General features: G+C 38.7%; 1 protein-coding gene across 5 annotated transcripts in view; it reads right to left on the minus strand.

Annotated features, from left to right (window-relative positions):
* Nucleotides 1–4,717: 4,717 nt before the first annotated feature.
* POLK (DNA polymerase kappa) overlaps nt 4,718–17,423 on the minus strand; it is a 36,985-nt gene continuing 24,279 nt past the window's right edge. For 4 of the 5 annotated variants that reach the window (XM_005142014.3, XM_031042746.2, XM_031042743.2 and 1 more), the window contains 8 exons: nt 16,159–16,283; nt 15,814–15,980; nt 13,554–13,586; nt 11,625–11,721; nt 10,169–10,340; nt 7,761–8,717; nt 6,605–6,656; nt 4,718–6,462 (listed from right to left, as the gene is read on the minus strand). In XM_005142014.3, the coding sequence (XP_005142071.1) occupies nt 6,378–6,462; nt 6,605–6,656; nt 7,761–8,717; nt 10,169–10,340; nt 11,625–11,721; nt 13,554–13,586; nt 15,814–15,980; nt 16,159–16,283 (1,688 nt within the window). In that variant the 3' untranslated portion in view covers nt 4,718–6,377. The remainder of the gene's footprint in view (nt 6,463–6,604; nt 6,657–7,760; nt 8,718–10,168; nt 10,341–11,624; nt 11,722–13,553; nt 13,587–15,813; nt 15,981–16,158; nt 16,284–17,423) is intronic. The other variant, XM_031042745.2, reaches the window with a different exon arrangement.

Raw genomic sequence — 17,423 nt, forward strand, 5'->3', positions numbered from 1 at the left:
GGCCCTGACAAACCGGTTCTTGGGGCCCAAGCGTTGAGCAGAGCACACCCAGGCAAGGCCCAGCAGCCCCTGCAGGCATGCCTGCAGCAGCACTCAGCACTGAGACAGGGCATCCAGGGAGGGAGAGGTGCCAAGCAGCCTTAGGAGCTCATTTAAAAAGAAATAAGGCACTAGGTACACAGGATTTCTTGACATGGTTTTGACTAGATGACCTTTGAAGATCCTTCTCAACCCAAACTATTCTGTGATTCTATTCAGCCTGGAGAAGACTCCTAGCAGACTTTCAATCCTTAAAAGGGGCCAACAAAAAGGATGGGAAGACACTTTCTGGCAGGGCCTGTTGTGACAGGAGGAGGGGTCATGTTTTAAATGTATTTAAGAGATGAGGTGCAGGCTGGATGTGAGGAAGAAATTCTTTACAATGAGGGTGGTAAAACACTGGCATGGGTTGCCCAGAGAGCTGATGGCTGCATCATTCCTGGAGGCATTCAAGGCCAAGCTGAATGTGGTTCTGAGGAACCTGACCTAGTTCAAGGTGTTCCTGCTCTCTGCAGGGCGACTGGACTAGATGATTTTTGAAGGGCTCTTCCAACCCAAAATGATTCTATGAACTAGCCAGGCACCGAACAGGGTCATGCTTGCAAAATCCCCCCAAGATCTTCCCTGGCCTTACATGCAGATAGCAATCTGCACCAACAGGTGCACTCACAAGATAATAAGGTTGTTATTGCTTAAGTGATTCCCACATCATCCCACAAACAAGAGGTACTTTTGAAAAGCAATGCCACAAGTACACAGGTACAGACACACAGACATCTCAGCTCACACAGGAGCCCCAGTACCAGGTGGCTTGTCACCAATTACAGAGTAGTCATGGAGCTCTCTCTGCAGAGCTAAAAGTTATTTCAGGGGAAAATCCCTCTTGGCAGTTACTCTTGCTGCTGTCAACCAGTGTTCAAGGGACTGGAGGGGGTCACATTCCCTGTGCCCTTGCAAGCTTGACAGAGCCTTGGGAGGTGAGAGACTGAGGCGCTTCTGCTGTAGATGTGGGCAGAAATACATATGTGCCATAGTGGCATTGATCCAGTCGTCAGACTCTTCATTTTCAGGCAGACAATACTTTCATTTACTTTTGTCCAAGTCCAGTCAAAATCAATACATACATCACAAAAGGTTCAGTTTTTGTGAACTGACATGCCAAGATCCACCTAATCTACCTACTTCTAGGTTTATCTTCAAGCCCACTGTTACTTTGGCCTACTCGAGCCAGTGTTGATATTTCATGATTTCAGTGATTTTCTGAGATAAGCATAAAGATTGTTTAAAGTGACTAAATTAAATTTGACTTTACGAACAGCCTTTGATATTGCTGACATTCCTAAATAAATATTAGAGGAGCCGACAACGAGAGGTGCAATGCTGGACCTTGTGCTCACCAACAGGGAAGGGCTGGTTGGAAATGTGATGCTCCAGGGCAGACTTGGATGCAGCAATCATGAGATGGCTGAGTGCAAGATCCTCAGACAGTGAGAAGAGTGTGCAGAAAGCTCACTACCCTGGACTTCAAAAGAGCAGGCTTTGGCCTCTTCAGGAACCTGTAAGGTTCCATGGGATATAGCCCTAGAGGGCAAGGGGGGCCCAAGACTGTTCGCTGATATTCAAGGATCCCCTGCTACAAGCTCAGGAGTGTTGCATCCCAACTAGAAGGAAGTGCAGCAGGAGGATCAGGAGACCTCCTTGGATGGATAAGGAGCTGCTGAGGAAAATTCGAAGGAAAAAGGAGGTTTATAAAAGGTGGAATCAAGGACAGGTGGCCTGGGATGAATACAGAGATGTTGTCCAGGAAGCTAGGGACCAGGTAAGGAGAGCTAAGGCCCAGTCAGAATTAAGCTTGGCTAGGGATGTTAACGATAACAGGAAGGGATTCTATAGGTACATTGCAAATAAAAAAAAAACTAGGGACAATGTGAGCCCTCTCTGAAAGCTGTCAGGAGAACTGGCTACCCTGGATTTGGAGAAGGCTGAGGTTCTGAATGACTTTTTTGCCTCGGTCGTCACTGGCAAAGGCTCTGACCACACCACCGAAGTCTTGGAAAGCAGAGTCAGGGACTGGGAGAATGAAGACCCTAAGCCCTCTGTTGGAGAGGATCTGGTTCGAGACCATCTTAAGAACCTGAACATGCACAAGTCCATAGGACCTTATGAAATCCATGCATGGGTCCTGAAGGAGGCCAGGCACAGAGGTGAGACTAACTGGTCTGTAGTTCCCTGGGTCATCCATTTTCCCCTTCTTGAAAATAGGGGTTATATTTCCTTTTCCCAGTCATCGGGAACTTCACCTGACTGCCATGAATTTTCAAATATGATGGCCAGTGGTTTAGCAACTTCATTCACCAGCTCCTTCACGACCCACAGATGGATTTCATCAGGTCCCATGGACTTGTGTACGTTCAGGTTTTTAAGATGGGGCTATGGAACTGATGGACAGGGGTGGAGCAGTTGATGTCACCTACTTGGACTTGTGCAAAGCATTCAATATTGTCCCACACAACATCCTTGTCTCTAAATTGGAGAGACATCAATTTGATAGGTGGACCACTCAGTGGATAAAGAGCTGGCTGGATGGGCACACTCAAAGAGTTGTGGTTAATGGCTCAACATCCAGCTGGAGACCAGTAACGAGTGGTGTTCCGCAGGGATCGGTGTTGGGATCGGTCTTTCTCAATGTATTTATCAACATGGACAGTGGGATTGAGTGTGCTCTCAGCAAGTTTGCCGATGACACCAAGCTGTGTGGTTCAGTTGATACGCTGGAGGGAAGGAATGCCATCCAGAGGGACCTTGACTCACTTGTGAGGTGGGCTGATGCCAACCTCATGAAGTTTAACCATGCCAAGTGCAAGGTCCTACACCTGGGTTGGAGCAATCCCAGGCACAGCTACAGGTTGGGCAGAGAAGAGATTCAGAGCAGCCCTGCGGAGAAGGACTTGGGGGTGTTAGTCAATGAAAAAATGAACATGAGCCGCCTGCAGTGTGTGCTTGCAGCCCAGAAAGCCAACCATATCCTGGGCTGCATCAAAAGGAGCGTGACCAGCAGGACAAAGGAGGTGATCCTGCCCCTCTACTCTGCTCTCGTCAGATCTCATTTGGAGTATTGTGTGCAGTTCTGGTGTCCTCAACATAAAAAGGACATGGAACTGTTGGAACAAGTCCAGAGGAGGGACACGAGGATGATCAGGGGACTGGAGCACCTCCCATATGAAGACAGGCTGAGAAAGTTGGGGCTGTTCAGCCTGGAGAAGAGAAGGCTGCATGGAGACCTCATAGCAGCCTTCCAGTATCTGAAGGGGGCCTATAGGGATGCTAGAGAGGAACTATTCATTAGGGGCTGTAGTGAGAGGACAAGGGGTAATGGGTTAAAACTTAAACAGCAGAGGTTTAGATTGGATATAAGGAAGTTCTTTACTGTGAGGGTGGTGAGGCACTGGAATGGGTTGCTCAGGGAGGTTGTAAATGCTCCATCTCTGGCGGTGTTCAAGGCCAGGCTGGACTGAGCCTTGGGTGGCATGGTTTAGTTTGAACTGTCCCTGTTCATGGTGGAGGAATTGGAACTAGGTGATCTTAAGGTCCTTTCCAACCCTAACTATTCTATGATTCTATATTGGAGAAGTAGCTCCAATACTGGAGAAGAATGCAGTACTACAGGTATTCAGCCTTAGACAACTGAAAGCACATTTCAGTTCCTTCACTATCATTTCTTCTTTATAATAAAATTACAGTCATTTTAACTCCCAAGATTAACACCATATATGTCCATAGCAGAAGTAGTCTGACAGACTCAAAATCTTGTAAACTAAGAAAATACGGTACAAAACTGTTGGCTCAGATTCTGTTTATAATACAAAAAGAGATTTTAAAGTCCTTTTTTCCTTCAAACATTTTTGATGCAATCAGGTTGTGATGCATGGGAAACTTCACCCTTGATACACCTTGGCTTGATAAGGCAGTTTCATCAACTGTCCTTCCAGTAGATGAATATTACTCAGCTGAAAAAAACTCTCTGAAAATAAACCCAGTGTGAGAAGAACAAGTAACTCATTTAGCCACAGCTGAATCACAGGGTTTCACTTCTTGCTTCCTGTGAATCAAATGTTACAGCAAAATTTCTTTAGTTTTTTTTTCTTTTCCCTGTATGATGACTGGGCTATTAATAGAGAGCCATTGTTTGCAACAGATATGTTCCTTTTTGAAGTAAGAGACAACAGACAACTTTGGAGCAAGTAGGTTTGCCTACAAAGCTGGTACCAAAGGAGAAACAGATTTACAGCCTCATGCAGAGCATGAGTTACAGTGTGAATCTTAAACCAGGATCATAATTTTACAGTCTGGAAACACCAGCTGTTAGTTTCCTGTTCTAATTACAATCATACAATACCCTTTCACAGCCATATCCCCAAGTCTCTTAACTAACTTTGAAAGTAGAACTATACCTTATGTGCTCAAACTTTGCAAATAGCAAGTGTGACACACTTCTAACCACTTCCCACAACCCTGGCTCTTCTGAGTAGCCCCAGCAACATGCAGAAAAGACTGACACTAACAGAAATGCAGAATCCAGAGCAAAACGCAATTTGTTCAAGCACATATTTCACTTTTTGCTAAAGAATGCGTATTTAAAAATACACATTTTAAAGAAATATACACAATGACAAGTTAATAATTATATTCTACACTTTATTGAACCAGATAGATAAAAACTAATAAAGGGACAGTTGTCCACTTTCTAAACAGCAGCGGCAGCTTAAGTCATTGTTCCCTCAGTTGCTTTTATGTTACCAAAACTTTCCAGCTCCCACCTCTGCCGGCTCATGCTGAATGAGCTCACTGACCCAGTTTAGAAAAAATCCACACAGCTTACACAAACTAGTCCAGCTGATTTGGTCTGAAGCAGATAAGGAAGCACTGACATGATTTCAAGTGACAGAGCTGTGGGTACAGTGGCATTTGGCAAACAAACAGATGAGCAGGTAGAGACAGAGAAACCATTCTAGGAAGTTTGGAAACAACAAAGCATGTTCTGGACTCACCCTGGACATCTAAAACATACCATTTGCTCAAAACCCAAGCAAAGTAAAAAATTCTTCTAATACAGTTAAACAACAAAACAGATGCTTCTATAGCAACTTTTCTTAAAAGATTTTGCAATTAAGAACCAGTTTATTTTTCATATATGGTTTGACATTAATTTATGTCATCATAAATTATTTTCCTGATAAATATTTTATTATAAGATTTCTACATTTAAGAAATTCATTTTGAACAGAAAAAAATCTAACCAAAGTATTTTAAATATTTGCACTTTACAGCTTCCTCCTTCCACATATGCACTCACAAGATACTGTTTATTCAGAATACAAAATAATTTTAGAGATAGGTATATAATAAGAAAACCAGTATCTTGCATATTTGCTCATAATTCATATTATCATTGCACCATTAGACGTTTTATTCAAAGTAAATTTATCGCTACTGACCAGTAAGATTTTCACAATTGTGACAAAAATTTAAGTTCTCAGTCTCTCTGGAAAGGGCAAGGATCAAACAGCATTTGTCTGACTGACCTGAACAAAACCTTCTTCCATCAACAGGTTTATTAACATTTTTTAAATAAATCATCCTGTACTTCATCACAATGAATGCTTCAGGACTGGTCCATCCACTCTTACTGAAGACATTTTTAATGACAACAATGAAAGCTTGATAGTGCTCTAAGTTTTTGCTCTTTTCCTTTGAAACTGCAAGACCAATCAATCTTTGTATCTACTGAGAAGACACTCATAAGCTGAAATCAAGCAACTCAGTTCTTCTTTGTTACCACACAGATCATACCTCAATTAAATTTGGTGTTGAATTGTCCAAGGAAGTGTCTGTCTGAGCTACTATGGCTACCATGGCCAATACAATCAACAGAGAAGATGGCAGATAGGTGTGGGAAGAGGGCCTTCAGTAAGCACAGCATGGTATCCTAGCTAATGATTCCTGCTTTCCAAGGAGCTTGCCCCACAGCCTTGATTAATGGCAGCTCTACTCTCGCTGTTCTGTTTGTTGAACAGCAGAGAGAATTCATGAGGCTGTGCTAGCAAATCTTGATTCTCAGGAACAGCTGGAAAAAAACCTCAATATTATTCTCAAAAACCCACACACAAACAAAGAAAATTACCTCAGCTGCAGCTCTTTCTGACTCAGTCATCATGTCTACACAGGCATGCAATGGCTCCAAAGTGATTGGCATCTCAATCTAGCCTACCATCAATGCTAAATTAATTTGCAGGATAAAACATTATGAAATATTTCATATAGAATATGCTGCTACACAGTCATTTAAAAAACATTTCAATTGTATGCTTGGAATGGCTTGATTTGGCCTTTTTTGATGCTGACTGTGAAGTTGTAAGTCCAGACCTTAAAAAAACAAAACAAAACAAGAAAAAAGGTAAGATATTCAAATATACAATGCAAGCCTACACAATTTTTACAACACTGGATTTCAAAACTTTATTATTTTAAAATCACTTGTGCACTCAAGTTTCCAGAAAAACCTTACCTTTTTGTTCCTTGTGATGGATTTGTGCATTGCTGACCTCTGCTTAAAGCTCCTGAAAAGTAATTGGAAACCACCAAAATTATTTCATTCAGTAATGAAATAACACTTCAGAAATGACACACATGTCAGAACTTTAAAAAAAAAGTTTTGGGTAAACTTTTTTTTTTTTACATAACCTAATTTGATCTATCTGAAGGAGCAAATAACATATCTGCAGTTAGAGAACTGTAGTTTATATTAACATTATTAAGAGAGAAAAACAAAAAGCATTTATTGAATTGTAAGGGATTGATTTGAATCTTCTTGTGGTTTTCCAGAAGTATTTTAGCATAATGTAGTTGATTTTCAAGATGGTTGCTGAAAACTGTTATTTTTTTTTATCCTGCAGGGAGGAAATAATCTTTGCCAATAGCAAGTTTTTTTCATTTAAAACAAAGCCTGTTTGCATAACAATAATACTGCTTATAAAGTTTTTTTTGTGTAGAAGATTCATATTGTAAGTCTTAGTTGTGTTCTGAATATTCTAACACTACCATTTTAATTTCCTCTTATAAAGCTCCAAATTTATATTACAAGGTACTTCATGCAGATACCTAACTACCTGCACATATCCTCTAACATGGCCAAAGATTAACTCTTCAAAAGGAGAAACTACTTGAGTCATGCTGCTGGTGGTAATATGATACAGATGTAAAACAGACTTGGAGTTCCTGCCTTTATGCTCTAGCTCACCAACCCTGTTTCTGCCAGCATATTACTTTATGGAACTTTCTGTCAGCTGCATCTTTGCAACAATCCAGGTGGAAGATGTCGTGACTGATTTTCATTTAAATTCCAGTGGCCTTACAAACACCCTTCTGAACACGGCTGGGGGGTAGCAAACATGCAATTCACAGAAATGAGCAGTAATTTCTCGCTATCACTGTAGCAAATGAGAATGCACTGTGTGACTAACATTGCATTAATAAATCTAGTATGCAATGAAAACTAGTTTGATATAAAAATTGTAAACTTACATAGCCTTTACCCAAATTAATTTGTTGGAAAAATCTCAAAGCCCTTTTTGAAAAGTTCCAGGTATACCAATTACTATATTATTTTAATTGTACAAGCAGATAAACTGAATAATCAAATATATCTTAGTGCACACACTCACCAACTCTGTTTGAGTTTTCCATATTAGAAGCCTTTGTAGGGAAATCTTTTTTTTCTGTCAGTTCCTGGATAAGGCCTTTATTTAAGCAGATGTCCACATGTCTGTTGAATGACACAAGACTTCTTGTTTTCTGTTCTGAATTACAAACTGGGCAAACAAGAACACTGTCTTCTTTGCCTTCAAAGAAACAGGATGAACTATTTTCTTCTGTATGTTCAGTCTTTTCAAAATGGTCTTCACAGTCTCGTGGAATCCTTTTGGGGAGGAGACGCTGTTTCATGCACAGGTTTCTAGCAATATCACTGAGACTGTTAGGCTGTCTTTCTCTGTGAGATTTATCAGATATTATTTGAGTGAATTTTTCTGTGCTATTGCTAGAGTTCTTAGACGTACTTGCAGACGGGTCTGTTCCGGCTAGTTGATCTGGTTTATTTTTTTGACATTCATCAACATTTTCATTTTTAAACAGTGGAAAAAAGTTACATGTATTTTCTCTTGAATCATAATTCTTGGTTATTTCCATGGTATCTTTAACAAGAGTCCCACTGAGGCACATATCAATATGCCTGTTAAGCCCTTCCAAACTATCGCTGCTTTGCTCCTCAAAGCAAACAGGGCAGGTGAAGATCTTATGTACATCACTAGAATCCTGCAAGTCTGTAACTTTCTTTGTTTCTTCTACAAAATTTGCTGATGATTTCCTATCATGAAATAGCTGCTTACCTACAGATTTATTTGGAGAAGGATTCTCACCATTTAGCTGCCTTGCAGCTCGCTTTTTATCAAAAAAACTCCCCATGGTAGATGCTTCTGATTTGTTTCTGAAATATTCTTGGTTGGACTTCCCTGGCTGAAGTCTAAGAAAACCGATTTCTTTTCCTGATTTTAAGAAACTTGTAATGCTTTTTTGTTGGTATTTCCTCTCTTCTTCACTCAGAAATCCTGATACTCGTACACCTAATAAGGAAAACAAAATTTTAATATCAATTTTATGAAAACTTAATACTAATTCTAACTAAAACCTTTTGAGGTTGTCCTGGTATGCATACACTCAATAAAAATGAATTTTATCTCTAAGCAGAGGCTATACTACCTGCAAATATTAACAATGGATCACAATACAATTTTATCAGACCAAAACACTTGCCCAACCATATACTGATTTCAATATCCATGCAGTTTTAACTGATTGAGCCATAACATTAAGGCAGAACCTTAACATACATAATTCAGCATGAAAGAGTTTTGCATTAAGCTTTCCTACCAATATATTTTTTCTTAAGCACATTCTAATACAACCAACAAATAATTTTTATGTATCACCAAACAGTTCAAGCAGAATGTATAAGCACGTGAAACACACAGGTCTCAGAATCAAAACACAGTCTACTTTGCAGAGATGTTCCATTTTCTTGCAGAACACAGCATTTTCAAATCTATAAGCACTTCTATTTAAAGCATTTATTTGTAAAACAGGTTACGAAAAGAAACTATGTGGTGCTGTGGTGCAAAGCAGATTTAAAAGCTCTTTCAAGGCATCAGAATTAAGTGCTGCTATGCATTAAGATTCTGCTTTCGTGCAAATCTGTGTTGTTCCATTGCTAACAGGTGGTAAGGAACGTAGAACCTCAATTAGTAAAACATTTCTCAGTCAGGACTATTCAGGACTCCACAACTGATTCTACTTTGCAAGAAAGAATGAAACAGTGTGCATTTGCAATGCAGAAAGCCAAATATATCCTGGGCTGCATCAGAAGCAGCATGGTCAGCAGGTTGGAGGACTTGATTCTGCTCCTCTACTCTTCTCTCATGAGACCCCACTTGGAGTGCTGTTTGCAGTTCTGGTGTTCCCAACATAAAAAGAACATGGAGCTGTTGGGCAAATCCACATGAGGCCACAAATATGATAAAGGGGCTAGCACAGCTCCCATAAGAAGATAAGCTGAGAAAGTTGGGGTTGTTCAGCTTGTAGAAGGCTGTGTGGAGACCTCATAGCAGCTTTCCCATATCTGAAGGGGGCCTACAAGGATGCCACTCTTCATCAGGGGCTGTAGTGACAGGACAAGGGATAATGGGCTCAAACTTAAACAGGGGAAGTTCAGGTTAGATATAAGGAAGTTTTTTACTGCAAAGTGGTGAGATACTGGAACAGGCTCCCTGAGGAAGTTGCGAATGCTCCATCGCTGGAAGTGTTCAAGGAAAGAGCCTTGAGCAACCTGGTCTAGTGGAAGGTATCCCTGCCCATAGGCAGCACGGTTGGAACTAGATGATCTTAAGGTCCTTTCCAACCCTAACCATTCTATGATTCCATGAAATCGTTTATACCATTACTTTAGACTACAGTCTATTATTCTTATGCATTATAAGAGCTAACTCTGAAACGGAAGAGTAAGTTTGAAATATTTTACCCATAAGTCGTATCCGTAAAGGGTGAGGAGCAACACTATCAATTTCTGTTCCTAACAAGTCTTTAGCAACAGCAAATATTTCCTCTTCAGTAGAAACAGAAGACAGCACAGTTGAAGCTCTTGTTTTTACTTCAAAGTTCACATTCTTTAGTTTCAAGGTAACAGTTTTACCCTGGGATGATGGGGGTGGGAGAGGAGAGAAAAATGGGGAATGCAGAAAAGAAAAAGGTTAAGCATGTCAAATACAGCACAGAAAAAATTATAACATAGCATCTATATAAGGACCCTAAAGCCATAGTCAAGACAGTGTGCTTATCTGTGTACAGAAAGGAGCACTGCCAAGAATTTGTCTGAAAGCTTCTGCGCTTGCTCCTAAACCACTGCCAAAGTTGAATTCTCTAAACTGGGTCATTTGGCTACAGTTCCCAACAAACCATCTGCACCAATGCATGTTCAATAGGTTTCATGCTCTGGCTACAGTCACAACTTCTAACCTGTCTACAAAAAAATTATTTTCTTAACTTTCAGTGCCCGATATCTCAACTTTGCAGGGAATATTACTACGGAAGCACAAGAGATATCCAGTTGAGGATTTACTGAAGACTTCCAGTTGAAGATTCCGCTTGCACTGTGCTATCAGAGCTACAGACAGCATCTGTCTGGCACAGATATTCCACTGGTCACACCTTCTAAACCATTTGTGCGATTTAGTGTGTCCTTCCAAATGTAAACAAACGGTACTCCTTTTTTTCTGGTGCTGTTGTAAGCTTATCTCTTTGTCCTTCTTAGCTGATGATTTCTTTTTCAATCTATCATTTTTTGAGACAACCTTTTATGGTTGAAGAAGACTAATCACAATTCCCTTAGGTCTTGAATGTCAATCCCTGCTTTACCACAAAGGCATCCATAGAAAATATGAACTGTTCTTTCCATATGAAAGACAGAAATTTGTGGAGAAGGAATATGGGGACTGCTCCTATTATTCATACCACTGAATGGGATGAGTAACTTTTAAGCAAGTGTGGGACATGTGTAGTTCTTAAAATACACTACTGGCTATTGACTGGATCCTGTATGAATATGGGAGAGAAACACAGTGTTTGAACACATTAGTATCACATGATTGAACAAAGCACAGCTCACAATCCGTTCCATTACTTGTTTATAAACATTACTTTAAGCATAAAATGCTTGTATACTATATACCTTGGTTAATTAGTTTATTTTTGCCACACATTATTAGATTGCCACCTGAACAATATTAAAATGCTGCCTAAATCATTCTAAGCATCTGCAAATTAAAGAATCAAAGACACTGTATGGTATGATGCTGCTGAAAGCACTCACATTAATATACTAACTAAAATAACATAACATGCTAATGTAACTAAAATATTTGGTAAGTCTTAGTGCAAAGTGCTGCCATTTTGCAAGCAACAGGGAATAATATAAATACCTTAAGTCCCTCTTTCTGTAGGTCTTGAGCAAGGTCTCTGCAGAGTTCTCGACACAGGCTGTACTGGTCTTCTGTTGTGTTCATTTCGCTGAATGTTCTAAGACAAAGATATGATCTTTTTTCAGTACGAATCCTAAAAATTTCTCAGTGACTGCCATCTAAAATTTTCTTGTACAGTTAAACAAACTTGCGCTAGTAAGTTGTATAGGTTTGAGTGCTCACTTCAAGGAAAAAGAATATTAATAGCCACAATATACAGAAAGATTGTTGCACATTTATGCATTTCAAAATGTTTGCAAAGCCTTTCAAATAACAAAATAATCTGGCTTTCTAATTTTCATGCACTATTTGAAAACGTATCAGATTTAAGGTCATTAATGCTTTAATATTTGCAAGAGAACACTAACACCAACTGAACTCATGAAGTCAGCTAAATAATTGGTACTTAATCTCCTTTGTACAGTGATGTGTAATATCAAAACAAAGAAAGGATGGGAAAGTCAACATTAGAGCTATGTATCATAAATAAAAAATGCAGATGCTAAGAAAAAAAAAAGTCAGCTAGGATAATTATGTCTAGCTTTAGAGGAAGAAAAACTATCCTTCTGCCAAAAATGTTGCTAACTGCTACCAGCCGAATTACAGTATTGTTTTTCTGTTGTGCATCTGCTTTTTACTAATAACATGACAGAAAAGGCAACCTTCAGTTAGTAGTGGTTTTAAGGGAAGCAGGAAGCAAAATATACTGCAACCAGATTTTTTTGGAAGGTCTCACGGATCCATTACTTTATGCCAAGCTTTATATTAACAAGTGTAAAGTCATTATAGTTACACTGCATTTTACATCTCTAAGTTATATTCAGATTTACCTGATCATATTGAAAAGTCATCTTCTGTTATGATTCCCATTTCCCTAAGAATGTTTGCATGCTGCTGAACTATCGGGATGAATATTGTGCTGTAGGATCCATGACATTATCCAAGGAATAATTCATGCTGTCCTGGCAATGCTGCAGTTACAACATTGCAATACTGCAGCAACTGGGAAGTTGTAAATCCTGAGTTTGAAAGAGGCAGGATAGAGACAATGCCATTTCAGGCCCATCTCTTCCCCCCATATAAACAAGTTTCATGATCTCACTAGCCCACTGACATCTCTGATCTAAAACTGTTTCCTTCCGGGAAAAAGGAAGAAAGAAAAGCTAAGGTACAAGAGGCTACTCAGATTATATGTCTGCCTGCAAACCAGCAGAAGACTACAGCCATAAAATCCTCAGCTTTGGTTGTACAAAACGTTATGGGGGTTCCATAAGATGCCCACAACTACCAAGTCTGTAGGAAAAAAAATCTTTTCTAAGATGACACAACACGAGGGTAGAGATAATTATTATGATGCTCTATAGATTCTCCTTGCAGTATTTATTTTTAAAAAATTAACTTCTGAGAATGACATACACCACCTTAAGGAACTTAACACTGATAAAAACGTAAAAGTTAGAAAATACAGCCAATTTTATTTAACCACACAAAACTACTGTCTGCTTTTCAAGTCAATCTTATGCTATACTTGCTATGCATGGGACTGAAGGCTAATAGGCTGATACTGACATTAAACTGGAACATATAAAAAAATTCAATCCTTTAGATATTTCCACCCTTTATTATGGCTTAAAGACCACTTTGATGAATTAAAGGTATTACGAGGATCACATCATGAGGAAGAGAACACACAACTGGCAGAACAACTGCACAGTATTTTGAAGCCAAGGGGAAAAAAAAAAGGCAAGCTTGAATCTGATTTAGTAGGCTTGTTGTTGGATATGCATATTTTAAACACACATTACACAATAAAACGATATTTATTGTATACTCTATCTGGCATTACATATGATTAGTGATTACTGTTTTTTCAATATTAAAGAGGCATACCTTTCAGTGCTCATACTTTTTCTTTCTCCATCCCTTTAAAAACAAAACCAATTTATTATAATCACTTTATCTTGAACTGTTATAATTTCAATAAACTAATTCAACCAATCATGATTCAATAACTAACAGCAGTATCTTTAAGATCTGAATGTTAACTTTTTCTATAAATCTTCTATATAAAATTTAAATGAGTATGAATTTGAAAAAGTTTCTTTAAAAAACCTTATACTGCAGATGAAAAGTAAAAACACAAGATCAGGCAGAGACGTAAACAGTTTGTAAAAATAAAAAAAAAAAACCAAACTATCAACAAAACCCTCCAAACTCCCTTCTCACATCAGGAGTCTTACTTAACAACAAAACTGCAAATCCTATGCTGTCTCACCTAGCTATAACTATTAAGCACTGTACACTTGAATGTTTGTTTACCTGAGGAATTTATTTGCTTTATATCTAAATTATTGCCTGTTAAAGATGATATGTTAAGGCTTTTTTTTTTTCTTTCTTTCCTTCCATTTTCAGTTGAGCCCCCACTTTAACAACTTTTCTGCATGTAAAGATTTCACCAGTGCGTTTCTTTCTTCTGTTTTTAAGTATTGGAAATAACGAGTTTGGTATTCTCAGGTTTTCCTAAAAGAAAGAGCTCTAAGACAATGAACTTTTATATGAACCACTTCCTGAGGACCTATGTGGTATGTTAAGGGCTTGCTTTCTCCACACTAAAATCACTGAAATCAAGTTGGTGCTCATAAAACAAAGAAATTAATTTCTCAGACAACACCATTAAAAATGTGTTCTCCTTCACAATGATAATGCTGGGTTTTAAAAACACTGGTGGGGTTTATTTGCTCCTTCTTGAACATTTGTGTGTGGTTGGTCCTACTGATCATTCTTCATGTGCCCTCTCTTCAGGGTAGAGGGACTGCTTAGCCTGTCTTCCTGCTGCTGCTTTCCATGGCTATGTGCCTTTCCTTTCGCAGACTGCAAGGGATGTTTTTTCAAGCTAAGCTCAAGAATGCAGCAACCTGCTTCTGGCTACACAGGTGCATTTTGTTGATGCTTGCGAGTTCTGGAACAGAGTAAAAAAAGCAACTAACCCAAAACAAAAAAAAACCCAAACGCCTGTAAAATAAAATAACATAAAGTAACATAAAATGACATAAAATTAAAAGTAACAAAACCAAAATCAAATGGAATAATAAAATAAAATCCTGTTTTCACTTGTAAGCCTTGTGATTTGTATCCTTGAAAATGGTTTTGGAGTTGAAACCCCCTGGCACTGCAGGGATATAACAGTCTTGGCATTATTCACCTCGGGGTGAGCATGGGGAATAGAATGGAATGGAGAGGCATGGAATGGCATAGAGTGGAGTGGGGTGGAATGAAATGGAATGGACTGGAACAGAATGGACTACACTGGACTAGAATAGAAATGGAGTAGGTTATACTATGTTATGCCTACAACTCTGCATGACATGTGATGACATAGGTCTAAGGTGTCCACCCACAAAGGGGAATGGCTTCAAGCTGACAGAAGGTAGATCTAGAACTAAGAAATTCTTCCCCGTGAAAATGGTGAGACAGTGGCACAGGCTGCCCAGAGAAGCTGTCGCTGCCCCATCCCTGGCCATGTTCAAGGCCAGTCAAGGACTTGGAGCAACCTAGTCCAGTGGAAGGTGTCCCTGCCTGTAGCAGAGGGGTTGGAACTGGATGATCTCTAAGATACCTTTCAACCCAAACCATTCTATGATTCTATGAAAAACGGTAGGAGACAGAGAAACTCTCTTACTTTCATTAGAAATATGCCAATTTACCACCAAAGATCAGGTACCAATGCCTTTTTCATTACACAGATAATAAACAATGAATGTATCTTGGTTTTTATAGAAGAAACAGGACTAAATGCCTCTGCTTAGAATATCACATTTCTCTCTAGCTATTTTAATAATTATGAGGTTATCCTAAATGACACTGACTTTATTTCTTGATATATACTTATGCACAACCTCTCTGACAGACTTTTTGCATTTTGTGTATTTGACATGCCTGTACAAACTTCTGACTTCTAACGTCTGGCCATTGTGTATATTTCAGCCACAAGTATAACAATATCAGCTAGACCTTTTAAAAGACTAAGAAAGCCAAATTTTAGTATTTGCCAATAAAATATCTTAAAAAATATACAGTATGTAAAATACTCAAGGAAAAATTTGGAAAATTATAAACAGAAGGGGGAAAAAACTACCAAAACAAAACATACTTTTCCAAATGTGTAGAACCCAAACCAAGGGAAATATCCAAGAAATTATGCCAGGATGCTTCTGAAAAAAGAAGTGAAAGCAGTGCCCTCTGCTGGTAAAGTTCTGAGCAAGTCACAATTCCAAGGGCTTTTAACATCTTCTCTGTTACTTTTCCAATACCTGGCACCTGAAAAAGATGAAGTTCGTTATGCTGGATACTTTCCATTTGTAGATTTAATACCAATAACAATTTAAATTAAACACAACTGGACAGACTACCTAGAAAAGTCCATTTCTTCAGTAATAATCTTGCTTTCAGAATGTAAGAGACATGATTGCATTGTAAATGTCATGGTATCTCTTACCTTTCTAATGGGTAAATCTTTTAGGAAGTCTAGAATTGCTCGTCTCTCAGGGACAATTCTGTACTGCCCATTGGGTTTATTACAATCACTACACATTTTTGCTAACAGGGTATTCGGTGCTATTCCTTAAAAACAAACAAACAAAACCTGTATTTATAAAAAATGAAAGACAATGTTTAATTTCAACTGTCCAATACTTAAAAGCACAAAAGTAGCCTACATATTTTGCAGAGACAAAACATAAGCAGAAGAATCACAACAGCTGATAACCAGATGTGTTACAAATCTGCAAAAAAAAATTGTAAGACATGTGAGAACATAAATGCATGTGGTAGATCAAATGTAATGGATGAAGTGTACCTACTATTTTAAGATAGAGCAACACAACATGCACTACTCAGTCATGAGAGGCTAAATATCATGTGTTTAAAAATAACATCAGTTACATTATTGAACGATTTTATGACAGTAATCATGATAAGACAAAAGGAAATAAAGCGGCAGTTATAATGACCTCTTAAGGAGAAGGAGATATTCCTCCCTTGTATTTCAGCAAAAAGACTAAATTAATTTTGACACAATTTACCAAATTCAAGTCTTTTGTGGGCTACCACTGCTATGCAGTCATTTAGGGGTCTCTGCCTCCCTGGTAGGGATGAAGAGGCACTGCTCTTCTCTATCAAAGTAATTGTTTTTACAAATAAACTTGGAATTGGTTTAGCAACAAAAATAGAATTATTCTGTACTACAGCCCTAGTGGTCTAAATTTTTATTTGCTCACTAATACAACATAATATTCAAGATAGTTTAAGTAATTCTATTTATTACTGACTATCAGTATTTCTCCAAGTAGCTTTCTCATTGTTTTTCATTTTGGGAAAAAAAAAACAACTCCTGATGCACTTATAAAAAAATATGCCTGTTCTGTAAACATTAACTCATTCTTTGGAAGACAAAATTTCAGTAGACCAAAATTATTACTTTGCTACTACTCACAGAGGATTGCCTCATCCCATACATGGGAGGGCTGTCACATCCCCTACATGGGAGGGCTGTCTCATCCTGCTTATTAGCTGTTCCTTTTTATCTGCTTAACAGTCAACACTTCCCTGGTCTTCCACATCTGTTTCATAAAGCTCAGCACTCCCCGACACCTCACTGACCTGGTACAGGTCAGAACAAATCAGAAGGCATCCAGACTAAGTGGCTGGGGACATACACATTAGTGACCTAATCCAGATTAATATTAAAAGACAGATATACAG

Source organism: Melopsittacus undulatus, chromosome Z (assembly GCF_012275295.1).
Source record: "Melopsittacus undulatus isolate bMelUnd1 chromosome Z, bMelUnd1.mat.Z, whole genome shotgun sequence".
In the NCBI taxonomy this organism is placed as follows: domain Eukaryota; kingdom Metazoa; phylum Chordata; class Aves; order Psittaciformes; family Psittaculidae; genus Melopsittacus; species Melopsittacus undulatus.